The sequence below is a fragment of the Sinohyriopsis cumingii genome, chromosome 4 (genome assembly GCF_028554795.1).
Source record: "Sinohyriopsis cumingii isolate HCF-2022 chromosome 4, ASM2855479v2, whole genome shotgun sequence".
Lineage (NCBI taxonomy): Eukaryota > Metazoa > Mollusca > Bivalvia > Unionida > Unionidae > Sinohyriopsis > Sinohyriopsis cumingii.
The window spans coordinates 144,202,376-144,225,685 of NC_142964.1; the positions used below are offsets into that span (position 1 = coordinate 144,202,376).

Sequence of the window (23,310 nt, forward strand, 5' to 3'; positions counted from 1 at the left end):
ATTCACCTGACTCATATCGACTTCATAGCCATTCAGCTTTATAGTTTGGGTTATTAGGGTACTGTATGTCAAATTCAGAGTTTGTTGAAATTTGCTTTATGTTTATTTATTTATTTTTTTTGTTTTCTTTCTTCAAGAAGAAAAGTTGTCTAAAGTTGTCTAAAGTATTTATAATTACAGCCAAATTAAATTGAAGTTGCCATAATTTAAAAAAGAAAAGTCTTGAAAGGACTTTGAGTCCAGGATGTCATCGTGTAAATTTGACCCTATTATGCTTACTAAGAAAAGTTTCTTCTTTTCATTTTAACTTTAACTTAACTGTCAATTAATAGATTGATTGATGTTTAACGGTACGCGCATTGTAAGAGATTTCGCAAGAAATTTCTTTTGCGGGCATAAGTTCATCAAGTGTCAACATTGGTGAGAGTGGACTGTTTTGCGAGTTACTCTTCTTATCATGCCCGCACACCAATTTAGACGATTATTCAGGGAATATAGTTCAAAATTTAAATGGTGTTTAAAAAACTACCGACAATAAAATCGTCATTGAAGCGTAAAAATATAACTCAATGAGATACTTGTGCTAGGGTTGAAATAATCCTTTTTAAAAATTCAATCGCTTTCTAAATTTGACGAGAGCAGGCGCAAACGAGTCCAAGATGCGCAGAACATTATGAATGCACCTCTAAAAATGTAATTCCAGCGGAATAAGTTGGTCACAGTAACCAGATTATGTAGTAAAATTAAGTAATATGCATTTAAAATGACTGAGATGCATCAACATGTAATAGTTTTTGTGTAAACGAAATTGAACTCTGCATATAAAGGATGTTACAAACGTGTAACGAAGGAAAACCGCCAATGAACGAAAAGGCAAATTTTTATATACCATCATAACTCTGTAAGAAATTTCGAAAACAAACAAAAATGAGCACAAAATAATAAACCGTTTGCTATGTTCTCTTTTTTTTCTTATTTTTTTACATTTTACTTACAAGACTAACATATTTACAAGGTTAACATATGCTTTCTTTTCACCGAAATCCTTGACTATGACGCAAGGAAGAAATTACTCAACAATAAATAAAAGAACCCTTCCCATTGCATGTATCATAATTGTTAGCTGTACTAATATATGTAGGGTATTTATAAAAAATCAAAGCTTGATCAGTATTGTGGTCTATTGAGAAATGTGAAATCTCAGATGTTAAAGAAGTGGAAAAAATACAACATTTACAAAACATAATATTTCACATTGGAACGCTTGATGGCCCATACATGATTAGATGTAGGCAAATCAAGTAGAGCTTGCTGGCCCGTACTTGTTTAGTTGTAGGCAAATCAAGTAGAGCTTGCTGGCCCATACTGGTTTAGTTGTAGGCAAATCAAGTAGAGCTTGCTGGCCCGTACTGGTTTAGTTGTAGGCAAATCAAGTAGAGCTTGCTGGCCCATACTGGTTTAGTTGTAGGCAAATCAAGTAGAGCTTGCTGGCCCGTACTGGTTTAGTTGTAGGCAAATCAAGTAGAGCTTGCTGGCCCGTACTAGTTTAGTTGTAGGCAAATCAAGTAGAGCTTGATGGCCCATACTGGTTTAGTTGTAGGCAAATCAAGTAGAGCTTGCTGGCCCGTACTGGTTTAGTTGTAGGCAAATCAAGTAGAGCTTGATGGCCCATACTGGTTTAGTTGTAGGCAAATCAAGTCGAGCTTGCTGGCCCGTACTGGTTTAGTTGTAGGCAAATCAAGTAGAGCTTGCTGGCCCGTACTGGTTTAGTTGTAGGCAATGTTAAAAAAGGTTGTATTATGTCATAACTCAACCCAGAAAAAGATCCAGAGAATCCTTTGAAGCTGAGTAGCAACAACAAACGTTATTGATGAAATGTTGGAATCTAATTTTACTAGGAAAAGTAGATACCAACAACGGTTTCTACATTTAAATTTCATCAAATTCTCTTAGGGTTTCATTTATGACATTTGTTTCGTTGATCTCATGATCTATGATATAAGATTAGTCCTGGACATTTTTTACAAATTGTTTATTATCGACCGTAATAGGTTGATTGCTGGGTCGAGGGACACTATCCCAAGGTCACCTCACAATCAAAACATTTCTGATTATCAATTAACCTAGGGACAATAAATAAAACAGAAAAAAGGAAAATATGTACACACGCACGCACGCATGCATATATCACGCAATCTCATTTGACACAAATTAGACAGGCTGACACAAGTAACAGTGCAGTGTATAGGTGGCATATACTTCGCAATATTACAGTATTATTCCGCATTGTACAAGTTACAAGTTCATGGTTGAGGCCCATTTTTGAAGAAATTGGTACTCATATTTGTTTAATTTACCATCATATTTTTCAATGTTTTTATGCGCTTCAACTATTTGCTTAGAAGCATAAATGGAAGGATTTTGCATGCTGAATCTGCAAGCATAACGGTCTTAGCCAATCAGCAAAGAGAATACTGCGCAATAATTTCATTAGTTTATTTGGACCAATCAAAATCACATCAAGTGATAAAATTACCATGTTGTCATATCAACAATATTAAGCTGCAATCACTATAAGTAAAGTGTAGTGACTATGTGATAAAACAAAATATGCGACAGCAAAGATTAAGATTGAAAGAAACCAGAGTATGTATTTAAAAGTTTTCAGTGTCTCTATCATATACTTATGTTTTAAAGTAGATGTCTAAAATGCGGTGGAGAGAATCACTGGGTAAAAGGTAATCAGCAGAGCGGACAATGAAAATCCATTTAATTTTCTTCTCTTTTTAAAAATCGCCTAACACAGTTTTAATTGATTACACAGTGCACACCCTTTATTGTCGTCCGTTTGAACCCACATTTTTTATTCAGGCTAAGAAAACTATCACGCTCATTACATAAACGGTACCTACGAGATGTTTATATTCATACCACATGCTCTCTCTCTCTCTCTCTCTCGTACATTATTGATCTTGTATTCTTTTCAATCGTCCGATTTCATTGATCCCTGATATTATTTGACTAATAATATAACATGTACTATAAAGAAAGTAATCGGTTTAACAGATTTTTTTTCAAGACCAAAAGAAATCTATACTCTATCAATAGATGAATAAATGTGTCACTAAATGAGTGAAATAGTTGTTGTCATTATTATTCTTCAAGTAAATATTTGCTTCTGTTTATACTGATCGGTTTTAGTTGAAAGAAATGAATACGCTTACCAATGCTGCAAAGTCCGAAAGTAAACCTCTGACCACCATCAGGTTTATGATTTTAGAGTCACTGGGCGTACAAATGGGAGACAGCTGCGATACATATGTGCTAATGTTAAAAAGTATCATCCAGCTATTTCAGGGAGCTTGTCCCAGTGTTAACTGGTGGTGATGAAAACTGTTTAGAGCAGTTTTTAAGCATTCACTGGCTTAAAAAACTTTCACGGACTTCTGTAACTAGGAACTGCAAAAGAACTTATATTGAATCCTTTTTACTACGATGGAAAGTCCAACAGTTCTGAAGACTTGATCTCTGATTATCGTATTGTTGTTAGTGACTGACTATTCAAAGTTTGTAAATTCGCTGTTGAGATTGGTTCATACTCAGAAATGGCGTAGTCTTGCGCAGAATGCATTCCATGAGCCTTCAAAGAAAATGCATCCTTCATTTTAACTAACAAGAAAAACCTGGAAAAGAGGTCAAATAGAGAAAAAAGTCCTTTTTCTGACGACTCGGGTATATGTGATGCCTTTGCCGATACGACCCCTTAATCTTACTATTTGCCGATACGATCACTAAACCTTACTATTTGCCGATACGACCTGGTGTGTTAAAATTTTTACGGTTAGAGGAAATTAATCCTGCCTAAGGTAAAAGAGGGAGTGTGTTCTCACACGAAATTCAAGGTTTTAAGTTTCCTTGCGAAATTCGACAGTCCAAGTTTTTATGCCGAAAGGGAAGTCTGAAAAATTCTGAGGAAATTTAAACAAGTAACCTCTCTAATCAGCCTTTATTAATATATATATATATATATATATATATATATATATATATATATATATATATATATATATATATATATATATATGGTGTCTGGTATTATTGTCTTTACCCATTGCTTGGTGACAGGAACCCAGTAACTGTTACTCGACATATTACCTATTGCATGGTGACTGCCATCAGGTGACCAGTGTAAGGTATTTGGTGTCTATGATCAGGCAAACATGTCAAGCAGTGAAAACATGATGCTTTTGTCTGTAAACAGTGGACTGAAATCTAAAAAATGATATCCCCTTGATCTATAACCAGATCTACCAAGAAGAGGCCGTTGCTTCCCTTGCACTGATAGGGAGGAAGTTGCTACCAGATGTTGAGTTTTTCTTCATCAGAACATACCCAGGAAATCTCCTTCATGGTAGGTGACAGGTTCCTTCCTCCAGGAAGTGTCAGTTTCCTTACCCTTGCTGATCTATATGATTTCCATACAACGAAAAGAGCCATGGACCTGTCTCTGTTAGGAGCTAACGACTTCCCTCAAATGGGAAGTGTCCTAGATCTCTCCTGAGAATGGAGGGGGTCTTCTTGCAATGAAAAAGAAAGCTGCTCTCTTTTTCCCATCTCTATCAGTTAATTAGTGCCAGGAAAAGATATAGCAATGCAGTATTAACACTAATGTATTACTGCTGTTGAGATATAAAGTTTTATTTTTGATCTGAGACTCAATCCATCATATATCATATAGTAGATAATGTCCCAGCAATGACCACATGTAAGAATCCCATGTTGTGTTGTTGTTGTTGTAGGGTATAATGCCTTTTTTCAGCACAAGCTAGACTATACATGGAAGCCAGTATAACTGGTGGAGGAAGAACCCTGGAAAACCCCGGGAAGAACTACCAACCCACAAGAAGCTACTGGCAAGCTTTCTCACGTACCCAGGCCTGAGACTCAAAACCAGACAGACAGAGGTGAGATGGCAATGATCCAGAATGGTGAGTGCTTTAGACCAATTGGCCCCCAACCCCATGTTGTGTCTGCATTGAACCAGAATTTTCAAGTTCAGGCCCTTGAATGAGTCTTGCAATAATTAAAAAAAGAGTCCCTCAAAGGAGCTGACACTCTACTGGGCAAAACGAATTTCCATGAATTCAAAATAGTTTCATTTCTTTTTTTTTAACTGTTGAGTGTGTAAACTGACTGATATTTTTTAGTGATAACAAGATTTTCAAATGAGATGCTGGGGTGCATATAATGGATGTCAGCTTGGAACCATTTTCATGCTAGTCAGAGCAGACATCATTAGAAGTCTTTTGGTAGCATCACCATGTCATACTGCACACATTCAAAATCAACAAGATTTCTAAGACAAGCTGTCATGTCAGCTACATTGAATGTACAAATAAAAAGATGTATTTAGGGCCAAATAGGTATCATAAGAAGTCAAGATATGACTTTACACTTAGGATGAGTAGCAAAATACAAGATTTTTAAGATGGCTATGGCAGTGGCTATACTGGACATCAAATTGGTACTATTTTCACTTAAGACCAACTGGACGTTGTAAGAAATCTTTTGGTGAAAATCCCAAATCAGCATGACTTTCATTTAGAGTTGTGACAAGATTTTTAAGATGGCTGCCATGGTGGCCATAGTGAATGACAAGTCAGTATAATGTTTTTATTCAGGACCAGCTACACACATCATATAAGTCTTTAAGTGAAAACCCTATGTTGATATGACCATTCATGTGGAATGAGTAATAATGACAAGATTTTCAAGACAGCCACTGTGTGATTTTATTTTTGGAATGCAATTTTATTTATACATCATTTCAGTTAATGGATAATAACAACCCATCAGTGTGATCATATTGCAGTTCTGTATGAAAGAAAATGCCTTGACTGTAATTTAGCTCAGTACAAGATGGTCTCACCTGGCACCCAATACACCTCCATAGCTCACAAGAAAAGCCTATTTACATGGCCTTGATTGTAATTTAGCTAAGTACAAGATGGTCTCACCTGGCACACAATACACCTCCATAGCTCACAAGAAAAGCCTATTTACATGGCCTTGATTGTAATTTAGCTCAGTACAAGATGGTCTCACCTGGCACACAATACACCTCCATAGCTCACAAGAAAAGCCTATTTACATGGCCTTGATTGTAATTTAGCTAAGTGCAACATGGTCTCATTTGCAACACATTACACCTCTAATGCTCACAAGAAAAGCCTTAAAGGTAAGGGACCACTACAACAATGAATTGTATAACTGCATTTAAAGCTGATGGAAATATTGTTTAAAAAGTTGAGAAATTTAAATTTACTATCTAAATAAATACATAAAACAACAAAATAATACAATTTTACTACAACTTAATTAGGTGCTTTGTGCATGACAGATGCAGGAATATACCAAAAGCATGGCAAAATGACCACTTGAGCAAGAGAAAAAAAGGGATAAAAATCAATCAACTACTGGTAATTATTACAGTATTTCAAATTGATACATAAAGGTCATGGGAAAAGATACCCATCTACACATTACAAGAAACAGTTTGGGAAGAAAGTGATCAACAAAAAATTATCTTTGTACAAAACGTATTTGAATACAAGGTTACCTCCACTGTTAACAAAATACCAGGGGCATCAAATTTTAAGTATCATTATTTTTAGATTTTTTTTTATAGGAATCAGTATAAGATAATGGTTGCCATACTTAAAATTACCAGACTTTTCTTAACTTAATCCCAATCCATTCCCCATTATTGCTAAATCATATTTTCACAGTTGATGGAATATAAGCTGGTAAATGTACTGCTTGAATAGTCAAGCAGGACAGTCTGAGCTGACAGTTTTAAAGCTTGTATCCAGATCTTCCCAGTCAATTACAAATAGCTTTGATTTATTTCTATGGTTTCATAATACATGTATATAGAGGATCTTAAATGATTTAATATTGAATTTATAAAATGAATTGAATAATGGCCAGCTTGTTTCATAAATTTAATATTACCCATTTGAGATTATTTTTATCACACAGTGTTTATTTCAATGGATATTATTTAGATGGAAAGAAAAACAAATAATTTCATTCATTCTCACAGACACTGCACCTTTCATTTGTTGTGTGTAAAATATAGTCCCAGCCACAGTTGAACTAGTATTGAGGTTTAAAAGTAGATTATACTTTTCTTACAAATATAAATAAAAGAACAAGCATCCTTCCAATTAAACAGAACATTTTACACAGACAAAACAGTTTTTCAACACAAAATGTCCAATGCATCTGATGTCAGTTTTATGCACTATTCGTAAAGTTGATGATCGACGTTTATATAACCTTAAAGTGTCACTTTCACAACAAAACATTACACTGATACTGCAATATTCAAGTGAAAGAAGGTTGACTGGATGCAATAAATTACCATATTTACTGTAATGTATTTGTGACCGGATATTTGCGGTGTTTGATTTGGAACAGTAGACTGCAGAATATACAAACAAATGTCATTTTGATTTGGAATTGCATCACATTATTTACCACAGTGCAGGTACTGGACAAGCTTCTGTCAGTCTGGAGACCAGTTTATATCCACATTCTTCTGTGAGCAGAGGTGAGTTGTTTTACTTCTGCAAGTTAACATTTAAACCATGCTTGTATATAGGGTGGATTCAATGCTACAGATATACTGCCTCCTTCAACCCCCACCCCACACTCCCTGTGGGAGTAAATTAGCCATATTGAAGGAGACGAGATCATTTTTCCACAATTCCTTTTTGCAAGTTGATATGAAAAATGGCAGCCAAAACTGTTCACTGAAAACTAAACATTCCACAAGGCAAGATTAAAAATGTTTCCCCACGATTGCAGCCAATCAATAAAGAGTATACAGTGCAATAATTTCATGGGCTAATTTGGACCAATTAGAATCACAAAAAGTGATATTTTAATATAACATCACCATAAATTTATTGTGTTTGAAATGGAAGCATCATAATGATTATCTATTTGGGGTGGCTTCATTGTGGCCAGGGGATTCTCTTAAATAATTGAGACAATCATTCAATCTTTACATTCATAATTCGTGAAAAATTAACGTCAGCTATATCTGCCTTTGTTGACTTGCTTCTGATTCTCTAGTAACATGATGGTGACACTTCAATTAATGTCCAATCTTGTATCAAGTATAATTGTCAATCAAAATTAATTCTGTAGCCATAAAATTGTACTGTGTTTTAGGCAAGGAAACATTATAATGGGGTACCTTACAAAGAACAATAAAATTCAACCAGTATAAATACATCTATGCCATACCAATGTTGTTATCATGGATGGTGTTATATACTGAGGTGCTTTACTGGGATCTCTGTAACAATTGATAAAGTGAACAAAAAGTCCTGTTAGAAGTTAGAACAAATTATCAATATTTGAAAAAGATACAATGTTTGTTACACATAGTGAAATGGCAATGTCTGAAAAGAATAGGTATCTATATCAGAAAAGTGTGAATTACATAAAGAAAAGATTTCATCTAATGAATTCCTTATGAACAAGTGTCCATTATAATTATTGAGGTGAAATTTCAGACACATTTCTCACTATCTTTCCCAGTGTGCATGTGTATGTAGTATGGTCCCAAAATCCATCACACAGGAATTTGACCCCACTCCCCATCCACACCAGAATTATTCAATCAATAGTAATTGTCCAAATATTAGATACACAAACAGAAAAGTGTGTTTAAAAAATACAATGTCTGCATATAATGTTGGTTGCTTGGTTTCTAAAAACGGCACTATATTTGCCTATAAAATGAAGCTAAGTGTATTTGCCAAGGATATGACAAGTACGGCATGACATGACATGATATGGCATACATCTCTTAAGTTTCATAACATATTACACAGTATGTTTTGCAATCAGCAAATGTTACCACATAATGATACACACAAACACACATACTTCTTTTGTCTATGAGTGGTCACAAAAATCACAAAAAGCCTCTGTTTTCAAAGTCAGTGAAAGTACTTAATGCATCATCAAATAATTAATTATTGCATATAATTCTTGTCAAAATATAATTCCTCTGGTAATTAACAAATTCAACCATGTACATTTGACTAGAGAGGTCTGCATGGCTAAATGCAACATGTTAGAAGAGGCAAACACACAAATAACTATATAAAAATAGATCTCAAAGATGTAAGATTTCAGTAAAAAAGGTATCTACTTTTCTTCAACCTTCAATCGATTTCTGAAAATTAGTTTAATTGACATCAATTCCAGAACAAAACTTAAACAAATCTCCAGAGCATACATGTGTGTGTGTGTGTGTGTGTGTGTGTAACACTACAAAAATACCAGAAATGGTGTATACCAAAACAAACTGATTTTAGTAAATCTTCTGGAACTAATGCTGCAAAACTGTCATTGATTGATACTCAAATGAAAATTGTATGAATTCAAGGACACTAGTTGGAATGTTCCAATCTTGCCCATCCAGTTTTAGGCCAAAGAAACACTGGAAATTTCCTGTTACCAAAGTGACCCATTTTAGGTAACGTGAAGAGTGTGATGGTTAAAAGCTGGCTACAATTCAATAGTGCAGGAGGTTTGGTCTGCCATTAAAGTGTTAATGGTTCATTTAGGGTCTATAAATTCTTTCAACTTAAAAACCATCTGGGCCATCCAGTGTATTTGTGCTTCTCCTCTGGAGCAATGTCATAATCAAACATGACATCCACATTAAAAGTAAGATGACCTTATACGAGCTATGTTTACATATGATTGTGTCAAAATATGGCAAGAAGACAATGAAAGGGCCTATTTAATGATGTGATACCACAATATAACTGGTTCTCAAAAGCTGATATCAATCTTTGTATCATGTATTGAAAAACTTAAAGGGATGAAACAAGTGAAAAACATCATGTAAAAAATATGGAGAAAGGTAAAATTCCCCCCAGCCACAATTAAATGACTGTGATCTTTTAAAAAAAAGCATATAACTGGCAACAGATAACTTCCAGGAAATTTCAATATGAACAGTTTGCAGCACTTGACTTTTGAGGATTTAGTGTTCATGATAACTGTGACTTGTCATCTTGAAATTGACCATAGCCATCAATGATAATTAGGGTTATTTTTATATCTCATATTCAATAACATATTCAGGATAGTATTGATTTCTATCAAAAACACAAAAGACAGTGGGACGGTGAACATTATTGACACATGTGTCATATGTCCCTTGTCTGATATCATTGTTATCCAGGTATGGTGGTTTTTTTAAGTCTGGATTCCCTAAGCATGTTCTGCCAACCAAAACTTTGGCAACAAACATGAACTTGTGGTTATCGTCATCAGTCATGGCATAACCATCTGAGAATCTTGCTTCCAAAGCAAAGTAAGTACCCTGTCCATATAGGGCACCCACTCGGCTACCAGCCATGCGGAAATCAAAGTTGTCTTCACAAATAACATCAACTTTGTCTGGCACTGTCCCGTGGTACAGATGCATCTCATTGGTGCGACCGACTCCCATTTTTTTCACCATCCTTTGTTTTGTTCTGGAGAAAGATAATTAAATAAAGGGTAATAATGTCTGCTTAGCAATTATTATAATTTGCAAGTACCTAAGATCATGGAAATTATGATTGCACACAATAAATGAGTTCCAATCTTTTTGACTGACTTCTTATGTATAAGTGCTACTGTACAGGTACTAAAAGTTATCATTCTTGGTATTATGTACATTATTTAAAAAGATTAATTAATTCATACTTTCAGTGTCACAGTAAGGAAATAACATATATATGGAGTTGTATCCTTAGTGAGTGAAACGTCTAAGTAAATGCATCAAAATGTCATATCATACAATTAACAATCGATGCTCCCCCTAATGTTTTTCATTTAGCAGTCAAACTTGCTGGCGAACTGACATTTTGTTAGAATGAAATCTTCAAAGGCTTTCATGAAAGACTGCTTTTCATCAAATTCATATTTTGAGTGAAAGTTGTTAAAATCATTTAAATATAACAGTGGCCATATCTGTGAGTGCAGTATTCTCATTTACAAAATCTAAATGGCTTTTCTTTTAGAATACTTCCTGTCAAATTCAGTCTTTAGAGCAGATTATAAAAAATCTTTTAACAGTTATACATTTTGAACACTGGTCAAATTTCACTACAGATCAGCATGGCTTGTACAAACCTGGTTAATTTTTTTGGAAAATTTGGTCAAATTCTGTTTGCCAGTATTTAAGAAATTATTTAAAAGCCTTTATACGTTTCACTTTGGTGCACTGTAACAATAAAAAGTGGGTCAGCATTAATTGCAGAAAATTAAAATGACTTTATACCAGGATACTTTCTGTCAAAACTGGTCATCAACTTTTAGAGAAGTTGTTTAAAGACATCATTTGTATAATTCTGAAAGGCCTTTTGTGCCAGGATGTTTCCTGCAAATGTGGTTGAAACTGGACCATTGTGTCTAGAGATGCAGGGCCATACAGCAAGTTCACTAGGCCTTATGGGAGTTTTAAAAAATGCAATGGCCCTGTGTAGCTGACGATATGCACAAACTACTGGAAAATTCTTCTAGAGAAGTTAAAATAAACAAATTAAAGACTAAGGGCACAAGTGATGCATGAAGCTTCAAATTACTTGCAAAGAAATCAAAACATGTCTGCAAATTTCTTACAATGTGCAAGGCTATAGTTCTGTTTTCAATCCTACCTGCACATTCTATTACAAAAAGAAATGAACTATTGATTAGCCCAATGAAATTTTAAGAATTTTCTTTAAGTTGGGATAATGAGCAGGGTGGTGGGGATACATTTTTAAAAACACATTGATCTGCTAAACAACATAGTGTGTGAGACACTTTAATTTTGAATTATGCTTTAGAAGATTGAGATTAAGCATAGAAAAGACAAAAAACACGAGTCCTTCAAAGGGACTGATGCTCTACAGTCTGACAAGACCTCCTCTAAGACAAAGAATATGAGTCCTTCAAAGAGACTGATGCTCTACAGTCTGACAAGACCTCTTCTAATACAAAGAACATGAATCCTTCAAAGGGACTGATGCTCTACTGTCTGACAAGACCTCCTCTTATTCTCTGTAACTACTGAGCATACAAACCATCCTGCAAAACTGCAAAGTACCAAAGTACCAAATTTGATTACAAAAATAATTTTTATTTGTCAATTTAACATTTTTACAAAATACCTGTAAATGCAGTATTAAATTTCTTTGTCAAGGCCTCTGACCAAGGATAAATATTCACAAAATTAAAGATATAATCACATCCAAAGTTTGATGAAATCATCTAGAAAAAGAAGTTTTTTAAGTGATATCATTCAAGGTGTTCTAACAATATATCCACAAACATCCTTTTACTTGTCTGAGTTATCATGCCTACAAAAAAGCTGAGCTAAAACTAGATTCAAGACCTTGACCTTAAAATCAATATCAGAATATTGTCTGTCAGCATGTTTACTGAACTGCAAGTTAATAAAAAACCTGGCCAAAATTCACCTGTACTGTGTTCATAACCTCAGTGAGGAACAAAATAGCAAGAAACGATCTTTGTCTTGATGCCAAAGCCAATAAGGTCTGCTTTTCAAAATTACTTGACAAAAATGCTGATGTGTTGGTGGTCAGATCTATACCATTTTAATTATTCAAACCACTAAACACTACGAGTGTTCTAGCAAATGTCCACCCCGCCATTCATGCAAGATGAGTAGTGATAACAAGATATACAATATGGCCACTATGGTACCATGTTGGAGGTCACTCAGTACCAGCTACAGATTGCTGTAGTAATTTGGTAAGTACACCATGTCAATACAAATATCTGTTCAGAAGTAGCCATATAAGATTTTCAGTATGGCCATTAATGCAGCCATGTTGGATCAGCATCATTTTAGTATTGAAACAACTATAAATTGCAGGAAAGATGCAATTTAAAACAAAAAAGAAATAAAATATTATGGCCATCCCTTCATGAAATGACACTGTTACGTTTTTTGGGAGGACAAATTGCATATAGTGAAAAGTGTGAGTGAAAACCCAAGTTGGAACTACCATCCCTTTGATGGAGCAGTAGTAATAAAAAGGTGATCAAGAAAGACATTTTACCTTAGACATGCATTTAATCTTTTTCATTATTCAATACTTGATATAAACATGATGAGTTCACCTTTTTCTTAATTTTTATGTACATCATATAAAGATAAAGATCACTTAATGGCAACTTCTATAATAATGGCTTTATAGATTGTTTCAGATACCTCTATTATTCAAGTTTATAACTGTTTACAGTTCTAGGAATTTAGAATTTTAATCTAGCTCTGACTAATGTTATGCAGCAAATTGTAATTAAAGTCTTTATTTTCTATATTTACTTTCAAATGTACATGCCTAACATTGTCAGCACTTAATGTTATGTATATTTAATTTGCGTTTTTTTTTAAAAATTATTTCTTTATATGCTATTGTAATGTAACATTGTAAGATGAATTTAACCTTGTCCAAAATCAAGTTTATTTTCTACTTGAACTGAGTTCAAAAAAAATTAATTATGTAAACAAATAATATATAGTTACAATATTCTCTGTGTGTATGGGTTGAATATCAGGATCATTATTAATAGAAGTGACCCACTCCGGTGGCCTAGTGGTTACAGCATCTGCCTCAGATGAGGGAGGACGTGGGTTCGATCCCTGGCCGATTCATACCAAAGACTTACAAAAATGGTACTAACAGCTGCCTCGCCTGGCACTCAGCATTAAGAGGTTAGTGTTAGGACTGGTCGGCTTGGTATCAGGATAATGTGACTGGGTGGGACATCATGCTACATGTCTGCGGCATGATGTCCCGGCACTAGACATCACCATAACCTGCCACAATGCAGATATTGTAGCGATATGACTGAAAGATTGTTAAAGCTACGTTAAAAATCCAAATCACATCACATCACATTAATAGAAGTAAACATGTTTATTTGGTCTGGGTCTAAGGTATTGGAATTTCCCTACAATTTCCCTGGTGTACATGACATAGTCCAGGTTATATATTTTAATTTTAATTGGACTTTCAAATTATAACCAACATTTTATTTGGTAAACTTTATGTAGTTTCTAGAAGGTTATTTTCCATTATTGACAAAAGTTTAGGAACTATAAGAAAGAAACTGGACAAACCCATGCTGAATTTACAAGAGAAAAAGAGCAGTTATTTGATAGGTGTTGCTTAGCAAGAAATTTAATCAAAATTACGAAAATCTTAGACAACTCATATTAGTTGAAGAGTTCAATAATTGTGTACAAAGTGACATTAAGATTTACTTTGATAAGCGTAAGGTTGAAATGCAGACCTGCCAACCCTGACCAGTCCATCTCAGTAAGGCAGTTGATTATTTTCCGTAAGATTGACCAGTTTTCAATAAAGGTGTAACAAAATATCATTAACTGCTATTGTAAAGCTGGAAAACATAATTAAAGGTTCGATGCATCGACGATAAACATTATGTTTAACTTAAAAGTTTGTAATGTACACGTACCACTAGTACAGTTGCACAAACTTAAGTTCCAAACCCTATGCAGCTCAATGACTTGTTGCAATCTCTCAGCTTGACGTAATTCTTGGAAATTCTTTTCCATTTCACATGACGAGGGCAATCATATCTCCTGACATGAAACATACTCAAACTGGCATGTGATGTCCAATAAACGTAACTGTGTCCTTTCCAGCTTTTATTCACAAGAATCTGAATACTCCTTTTTATTCTTCTGTGTTGATTATTAACACTTTTCAAGAAGCTTATTTTCCCTTTCGTCTTGAACATGGAGGCATAATATTAAACAAATTCCAATACAAGCACTGGATAAAGCACCGCTTTCTGGATGCCATTTAAAAAAATTCTATAATCAACAGTTTGATCGTGCAGATGCTTTGCATGAACAAATAAGTGCAGTTTAAAGCGTCTGGGGTGCTGCTGTTAAGATAGTCTGGTTCCCTGACTAATTTTACTAATTCTAAGATGAAACCTGGATCCAAATAAAACACAGATTAACCAATTATCCGGATTTTTTGGCAATGATCATTTTTCCATAGTTTTTGCTAGTATGCCGTAAGTACGTATTTTAAGGGTAATTTTTGTAAGACTTACGCCAAAATCGTAAGAATTGGCAGGTCTGGAAATGTTAGAAAATGCCACTTGTACAGCTGACGAGTATTCCTTAACTCATAAAATTTCTTTTGTCACTGTCTTCCACTCAGCAGTCTTTTGCTAAAAAATATTTCAGCCTAATGCAAGCACTTCCAAAATTAAAACATGCACAACTTTTAGAAATCAAGTTTCTTATGAGACTGATCAGAAGGCCTTATCTCTTCCTATATGTACCTATTGCATGAAGAAAGGACATGTTATTTCTGATTGCTACAAATTGAAAAATAAACAAGAGAATCAAGACAGAACTATTCCAAGTGCTGTTATTTCTGAGAGGTCAGGGTCACATTCATGTATTGAAAGCAATACATTTGTTGTGTCAAACAAACTGCAGTCTGATTTTATTATGGAAAATTATGAACCATTCATGTTGAAAAGTTCTATATCACTCACAAGTGAGTCTGCCAATCCTATCCCTATTAACATTTTAAGAGATGAAGGAGCTTCTCAGAGTCTTTTATTATCAGGTACTTTGCCTTTTCTGAGAAGTCTTCTTCTATTGAGAGTGCCCTTATTCAGGGCGTATAGTGAGACCCTGTTAATATTCCTCTCCAATGTGTAAATTTGTCATCAGACATAGTCTCAGGATCTGTGACAGTTGGGACAGTATCATCTTTACCTATCGAGGGTATTCATTTATGACAAGGCTATAACCTAGCTGGAGATACGGTTGTGGTTAATCCACTTGTAACTGACAAGCTTTGTTTAGATCAGACAGTCAATCCTATTGAAAAAAGAAATCCCTGATTTATACCCAGCTTGTGCCATTACTAGAACTATGGCAAAGAAAGCTCTTGAGAATGATGTTGATCAGAAAAGTATTCCTTTAGCTGACACATGTATTGGTCAGGCTTTTGATGAGGTCACTTTCGATCCTCATTTGGATCAATCAAAAGGTAATGATCACAGTGATCCTCTTGTAACTACTCAATCTCTTTATTCTAACTAGGTGACAAATGACAATCACTTGTCGTCAAGCAGAAAAAAAATCCTGAGATCACCTATTTTGTTTCAGAGAGCTATTATTTCAACTGAAGCTGCAGAAGTATGTGTTTGGTATTTACTTAAAAATGGGGTCCTTATGAGAAAATGGAGACCACCCAAGGTACATGCTGGTAATGAGTAGTTGGTGAACTATCAAATGGTAGTTCCAAAACTGTACAGACAAGAAATTCTTAGTTTGGCCCAAGAAACTTCTTTGGCTGGTCACATAGGGATCAATAAGACTTATCACAAGATCTTGAATCACTTTTACTGGCAAAAAAGTGATGTTTGTAACTACTGTAGATCTTGTCAATTTGTCAAATGGTAGGAAAACCCAATCAGAAGAAGATACTTAAGGCTAATCTGCAACATATTCCTGCATTTGACAAACCATTTAGTAGAATCATGGTAGACTGTGTCAGTCCTTTACCTAAGACCAAGTCAGGCAACCAATACTTGTTGACTATAATGTGTGCAAGTACAAGATTCCAAGAGGCAATTCCTTTGAGGAAAATTAAGATTAAAACAGTAGTTAAAGCTTTGATAAAGTTTTCTACTCAATGTTGCCTTCCCAAAATAGGTCCAATCTAATCAAGGGTCAAATGTATGTTTGGAATTTTCCAGCAAGTTATGCATGAATTAGGCATCCTGCAGTTCAGATCTACATTGAAATTAAAGTACACCAGAACTACAATGGAGAGAAATGTTCAGTCTGGTGGTAGAGTTCTGTCTTTCTTGCTCAGTCTTCAAGATTTTCTTCTGATCAGGTATTATGGTCCTTACAAAGTTAGAAAGAAAATGGCTGAGCTAAATTACAATATTAGTAAACCTGGGATGTAAATATGTTAAAGGAGTATGTTGATAGACATAGACAGATTAATCATGCAATCAATTTAGTTGTACCTGTCCCACACAGTGAGGAATTAAGCAGAATGCAATTGGACTGTAGTGACTTTGGAGTGACCAATCTTAGGAATTCAGAAATTATGAATAATCTGTTCCAGAAACCTTTACATCTGCAGCAAGAATGAACTAATACAGCTGTTACTTGAATATGAATATTGTTTCCACAAGAACAAATAAATTCTACCATTCTACCATAACAGTGAAGTTGTAAATTCCACAACAGCCATACAGGATGAACCCTCTCAAGTACAATTATTTGAAAAAGGAAATTCAGTACTTGCTGGAGAATAATTTTATAGAACTGAGTAACAGTGACAGAATTTCACCATGTATACTTGTCCTGAAATTAGATAATACATTCTGCATGTGCATAGATCATTTCCATTGCCAAGAATCGATGACCGCATTGATAAAATTGGAAATGCAAAGTATATCATCAAATTTGACCTTCTGAAAGGATTTTGGCAAATTACACTGATGGAAAGGGCAACATAAATTTTGGCATCGTGACTCCAGATGGATCAAGATAAAGTGATGCCTTCTGCAATTAAAGGTTCGCCTTCTACTTTTCAATGTTTAATGAACATGATTACATCTGGTCTAGATAACTGTGATGCTTATATCAATGATTTCAGTATTTACAATGACACCTGGAAAGAACACTTAGAGACAATTTGGAAATTTTTTGACAGGTTCACTGATGCAAATTTGAGAAATAATTTATCCAAAAGTGAGTTTTGTCGTGCACGTGTTATATTTCTAGGACATATCGTGGGATATGGACAAGGTAAACCAACAGATGCTAAAGTCAAGGCTATCTCTGAATTCCCTGTGGCTATCAGTAAAAAACAATGGATGCAATTTTTGGCTATGGCTGGATACTATTGGAAATTTTTTCCCTATTTTACCATAATTGCTTAACCTCTTACAGATTTATTGAGTAAGAAAACCAAGTTTCATTGGTCTGAAAAATGTCAGGAGGCTTTTGATAAGTTAAAGGCCATAATTAAGAGTGCACCAGTTCTTTCAGCTCCAAATTTCAGTCAAGATAATCATTTAAATTTCAGTCAATCATTCAAAATATCTGTTGATGCATGTGATATTGGTTCAGCTCCTTCTCAGGTTATTGTGTTTAGTGATCACAACCCTCTTCATCTTCAAATTAAGTGCTTGGCCCATATTCAGGCATAGTTGCACTGTGGTGAAATATGTACATGTGTGAAAGAAGGTTCTTTGTGCAAGTTAAAAACAGGATAAAATAACACAATGTGTACATGCTAAGACATGGGTCCTGCAGAGTCAATGTGGACCTTAAAGGTATCAGTGGAAGGTGCTGTAATGACTGTTGTTGGCAAGCAGTTCCAAAGATGGATACCTGTGGGGAAGAAGGAGTACTTATATGCATCCACAGAGCAGTATGGTACCCTATATCTGTTAGCACACTTAAATAATGGTACTAACAGCTGCCTCACTTGGTGCTCAGCATTAAGGGGTTAGTGTTAGGACTGGTCGGCCTGGTGTCAGGATAATGTGACTGGATGGGACATCATGCTACATGCCTGCAGCATGATGCCCCAGTGCTAGACATCACTATAAACTGTCACACTGCAGACATTGTAGCAATATGACTGAAAAATTGTTAAAGCTACGTTAAAAATCGAAATCATATACACACACACATATATATGTTGGAATCACCTCTGGTTGATGCTTTTACAGGGATCAGGTAGATCATGATGACCTTGTTCTGTTGATGTCGGCTTCTCAAGTCCTTCCACTGAAGGTCGTTCAGCATGTTTGCAATGCTACTGGTTCATCGATAGTTGCTGTGACAAAATCACACTGCCCGCTTTTAGGCTCTTTCTAGGTTGGCTCCACTGATTTTGGAGTGCGAGTCCCATAATGTAGAAGTGTATTCGAGCTGTGGTTATATGAGCATCCTGTTGCAGCAAGCCTTGATATATTTTGGGCTGAATGACAGTTTTTTTTGCAGAAATTATGTCATCTGATTGACTTCTTGGAACTTCCAAGATAGTTTGCTGTCCAAGATGACATCAAGGTATTGGTCTCACTCAAGATTTGCTCGTGGATAGAATAGGAGGTGGTAATGACCTTTCGTTTTTTGGTTAAGTGTATATGTTCCAACTTGGACAGGTTGAAATTCATTAGCCATTTTCTCTCACACTCCTGTAACTTGTTGAGTTCTTCTTGCAGTTACACTGCATCTTGTTGGGAATTAATCACTCTGTATAGTAGACAATTGTCAGCGAATAGTCTGGACCAGTTGCATTATGTGGGTTCAGATCTTCCACGTGTTTCTTCACACCTTTTTCTTGAATAACAAGTGGAGGAGCAGTTGGTGAAGAAGTTGATCATACCTGAGGAAGGTTGTCACAGTCCTCATTAGTGAAGACCGAACAGAACTGATTATTGAGGATCTCAGCTTTGTCTTTGGTGTCGGAATAGGTCAGAATACCATTCTTCCTCAATTAAGCCAAACCAGAGCTGTCACGCTTCTTGTTTTTAATGTAAGTGTAGTTGTTGTTGTTGTTGTTGTGGGATTTAATGCCATTTTTCAGTACACGATAGGCTATACATGGCGGCCAGTATTAATGGTGGAGGAAGAACTTGATAAAACCCCGGAAAGAACCACCGACCCACGAGAAGCTACTGGCAAGCTTTCTCACATACCCACATTCGCTGAATCCGAGACTCGAACCAGCACGGACAGAGGTGAGATGGCAGTGATCCATAACGGAGAGTGCTTTAGACCACTTGGCCACTCAGGGCCCCCCAATGTAAGTGTAGAGCTTCTTGTTCTTAGCGCATGCTGACTGGGTGTTCTTCTGACTTTGCTTGTATCTCTCCCAGTCTGTTTGCAGCTGGGTAGAGTATTCTTTCTAGAAGGATCTCTGCTTCCATCTCGTCAGGCATCATATAGATCAGTTACACCATAGCTGATTAAAGTGTGTACATGTATGTTTAGAGAGTATGAACATACTGATGGTTTCTTGCATTTCTGTTTGAAGATAGACCATAGAGTGCTCACTGGTGTTAATGAGCTATGCTCAAGGACAAAACGAACTGAAAAATGGTTACTTTCATTGGCAAGATGAAAAACAAAAATCTGAGATTATTAAGGTGGAGTTTGATGTTGGAGGAGTACAATATTGACATTAGGCATGTTAAGGGAAAAGACAATTTAAAAGCAGATGCACTTTCACATGTATACAGTAAAATTGCTATCAGCAACCTCTGCTATGAGTGACTACCTATCATTTCTGATCACAATCATAATGCATGGATCTATTTTATTATATACATGCTGTGATGAGCGACCATCTGCTGAACACAACCAGCGACTGCTATGTCTTGGCAAAATATGCATTTTGACACTGCTATGAATGATCGCATCGCAAAACTGAGGATAAACTCCACCGACCTTTATTTAATCCCTGCGAGAATGAACTCTCATACTGTTCTAAATTTTTTAAAAATTTAAAACAATAAGCTGGCTACCAATTTCTGAAATTTTTTAGCTAAGCTTATAGTGTTTTATAGTGTCTGTCATATACCAAACTAAAGTAAAGGCAGATTATTTCCAAGTTTGGTTCCCTGCTTCATATGCTCTCTGCTTTGTTCTCCGCTATTCATATAGGAGTGAGCAACACAGACAGCATACAAAGCAGGGATCCAGACTAATTATTCCCACACCTAGCCTGCTTCCCTGCCATTTTGCAGGACCCAGCATCTTTATGAATGATAGTATATCGAGAACAGACAGACAATACTGACCTATATGTAATCAATCGTTACAACAACTGCTTGATAGTAACTGATTGTTCTGATCAAAAACAAACATAAAAAGGAATATTTAAAAAAAAGTATTGTTGCTACCGGTGATAGATGCTACAGTCCTTATACCAGGCTAATGTACCCAATGTACATGTCACGAATTGCCATTGTAGTGCCAAAGTTGACATAGTGGTCGCAAATTTTGTTTGTCTTTAGAGTTAATCTGTATTGTCGGGAATGAATAAGGTCATTGTCTATTAAACCAGCAAGAGAGAATCGTTTGCAGGATTCAATTGATAGTGTTCAAGACATGTGATGTTTGTTGTTTTTCCCCCTGATGTTAAGTGATTACATCCCAATCACAAAGCTTTCATCTTTTCAAGTTGGTGTGACCGGGTTACACACTTTGCTTATAGAATTAATCTCAGCATGTCATCTTTGAATGAAGCCGTTGACGTTTGTCTCTGAATAAATGGTTCTGTTTCTGGATGAGACAACTGTTTCATTTTATTTCACTAATTGTTAGATATGCAATGCACATGTATAGAGTTTTCATATTTTCTCACAGCCCAGTCAAAACCATTGTTACATTCGATGTTACAACTGAGCACTAATAATTTTTACACATAGAACCTTCATAACAATGGACAAACCTCCAACTAAAAAGAGAAAAATTTTAAGGCTGCAGAATATAATTATTGTAACTGAAAGAAGTGATAAACAGCAGACCACTCGCAAAAAAGCGGTTTAAACGTCGGTAAAACAAATTGAGGTTGTTATCAAGGAAAAGGAGTAACGATTTCATATGCTAAAATGTAAATGTGAATTCATGTTTAATGATAGAAGTATATCTTTATTGCTATATAATTTTGTTTTTAGATGAATGCATACAATATTTTAGCAAGAACTATTAATAAAGAATAGAACATATGTACATTGATTGTGGTTATTTTTCTTGAAATTGTTCTGAAACTGGACCTTGGAGAGTAGCCTTTTTGTACAGACCTGCTATGATAGACCACCTGTCTTGAGAGACAGCTTTTTGTTGGCAGAAGGGGCGGTCTCTCATAACAGGTTTTACTGTGGTAATATTATATTGTTTCATGTATACTTTGTGTCATTCATAAAATTTCATCTTATGTAATTTTTTGATCAAATGTATGTTTGACTAATAGTAAAAAGAAAGCTTTACATAAATCTTTCTTTTTCTTTATGACAAGAAGTGTTAGGCATATTTAAATAGCATTGTTTGTTCATTTTTTTCAGTTAATTTTTTATAAGGTTCTTTTTTTATTTCATGATATGTCTATTGTAATTCAACATTTTGTGTTGGACGTAACCTTGTCCAAAATCATGTTTATTTTCTACCTGACCTAAATTATTGATTTTTTTAATTCTGTAAACAACTCATACATACGTTTCCATGTGAATGGGTTCAATATCAGGATCATTATTAATGATCATTATTAATAGAAAAAAACATTTTTATTTGAATCTGGGTCTAGGTTATAGGAAAATTTATCTGGTGTACATAACATAGTCCAGGTCATATATATAATTTTAGTATCAGACCTTCTAACTATAACTAACATTTTATTTTGTAAACGTTAAGAGGTTTCAAGAAGGCTACCTTCAATTAGGTTATAGTTTTTTATTTGAAAATGCTAATTGTGACCCGAGATCAATTAGAGGACTATATAACCTTGTCAGTGGAAAATTTATTTATTCATGCTTTAACATCCGAGCAGAATCAAGCTATTGTTGTGTACAGTATTTGATTTGGATTATTCAAATTATTTCTTCTCTGGAAATACAAAAGTGTTATGATAACATTCTTGGAAATAGAGACTTGAATTTATACTGAAATTTGAAATAAGGATTTTTTTTTCTTGGATTGTATTGTTTTGATCCAACAGAAGACTGTTGGGACATCAACACTTTATATGAACACTTTCAGTGTTGGGCTTAATTTGGATTTCCACTAAAGTTTATTCAGAACTTTATTAGGACTTGTGTCTTTAATTCTATGATTATTTAGGATTTAATTCATAATACCGTTTTTCTTATCTTTTTAACATTTTCACTCTGTATTCTAGGGAAACAAATTATTTGCTGAATTTCATAAAGCTTGTTGCTTTTCACTCTTTTATGTTACTTATTTTAAGAGCATAGACTCATAGCAATAATAAAAGTATTTGATCATTATGTCTAGCCAAATTAATTCATCAAGATCATATAATCTGACTGGAATGCTATCGCAAACGTAAACCAGAAGTCCATCACTCTTTCATGCAAGCTGGTCAATTCTTTGAAAGCTACAGTTCAGAATTTTAATTTAACATCCTTAGGAGGTTTCCAAGAAACTGGTATGCAAAGCAATACTTT

General features: G+C 35.0%; 1 protein-coding gene across 2 annotated transcripts in view; it reads right to left on the reverse strand.

The window, feature by feature from the left end:
• Positions 1 to 5,767: 5,767 nt before the first annotated feature.
• The window catches only part of LOC149802249 (E3 ubiquitin-protein ligase MIB2-like), a 112,312-nt gene continuing 94,769 nt past the window's right edge, over positions 5,768 to 23,310 (reverse strand). For both annotated transcript variants that reach the window (XM_089956675.1, XM_089956676.1), the window contains exon 20: positions 5,768 to 10,571. In XM_089956675.1, the coding sequence (XP_089812801.1) occupies positions 10,148 to 10,571 (424 nt within the window). In that variant the 3' untranslated portion in view covers positions 5,768 to 10,147. The remainder of the gene's footprint in view (positions 10,572 to 23,310) is intronic.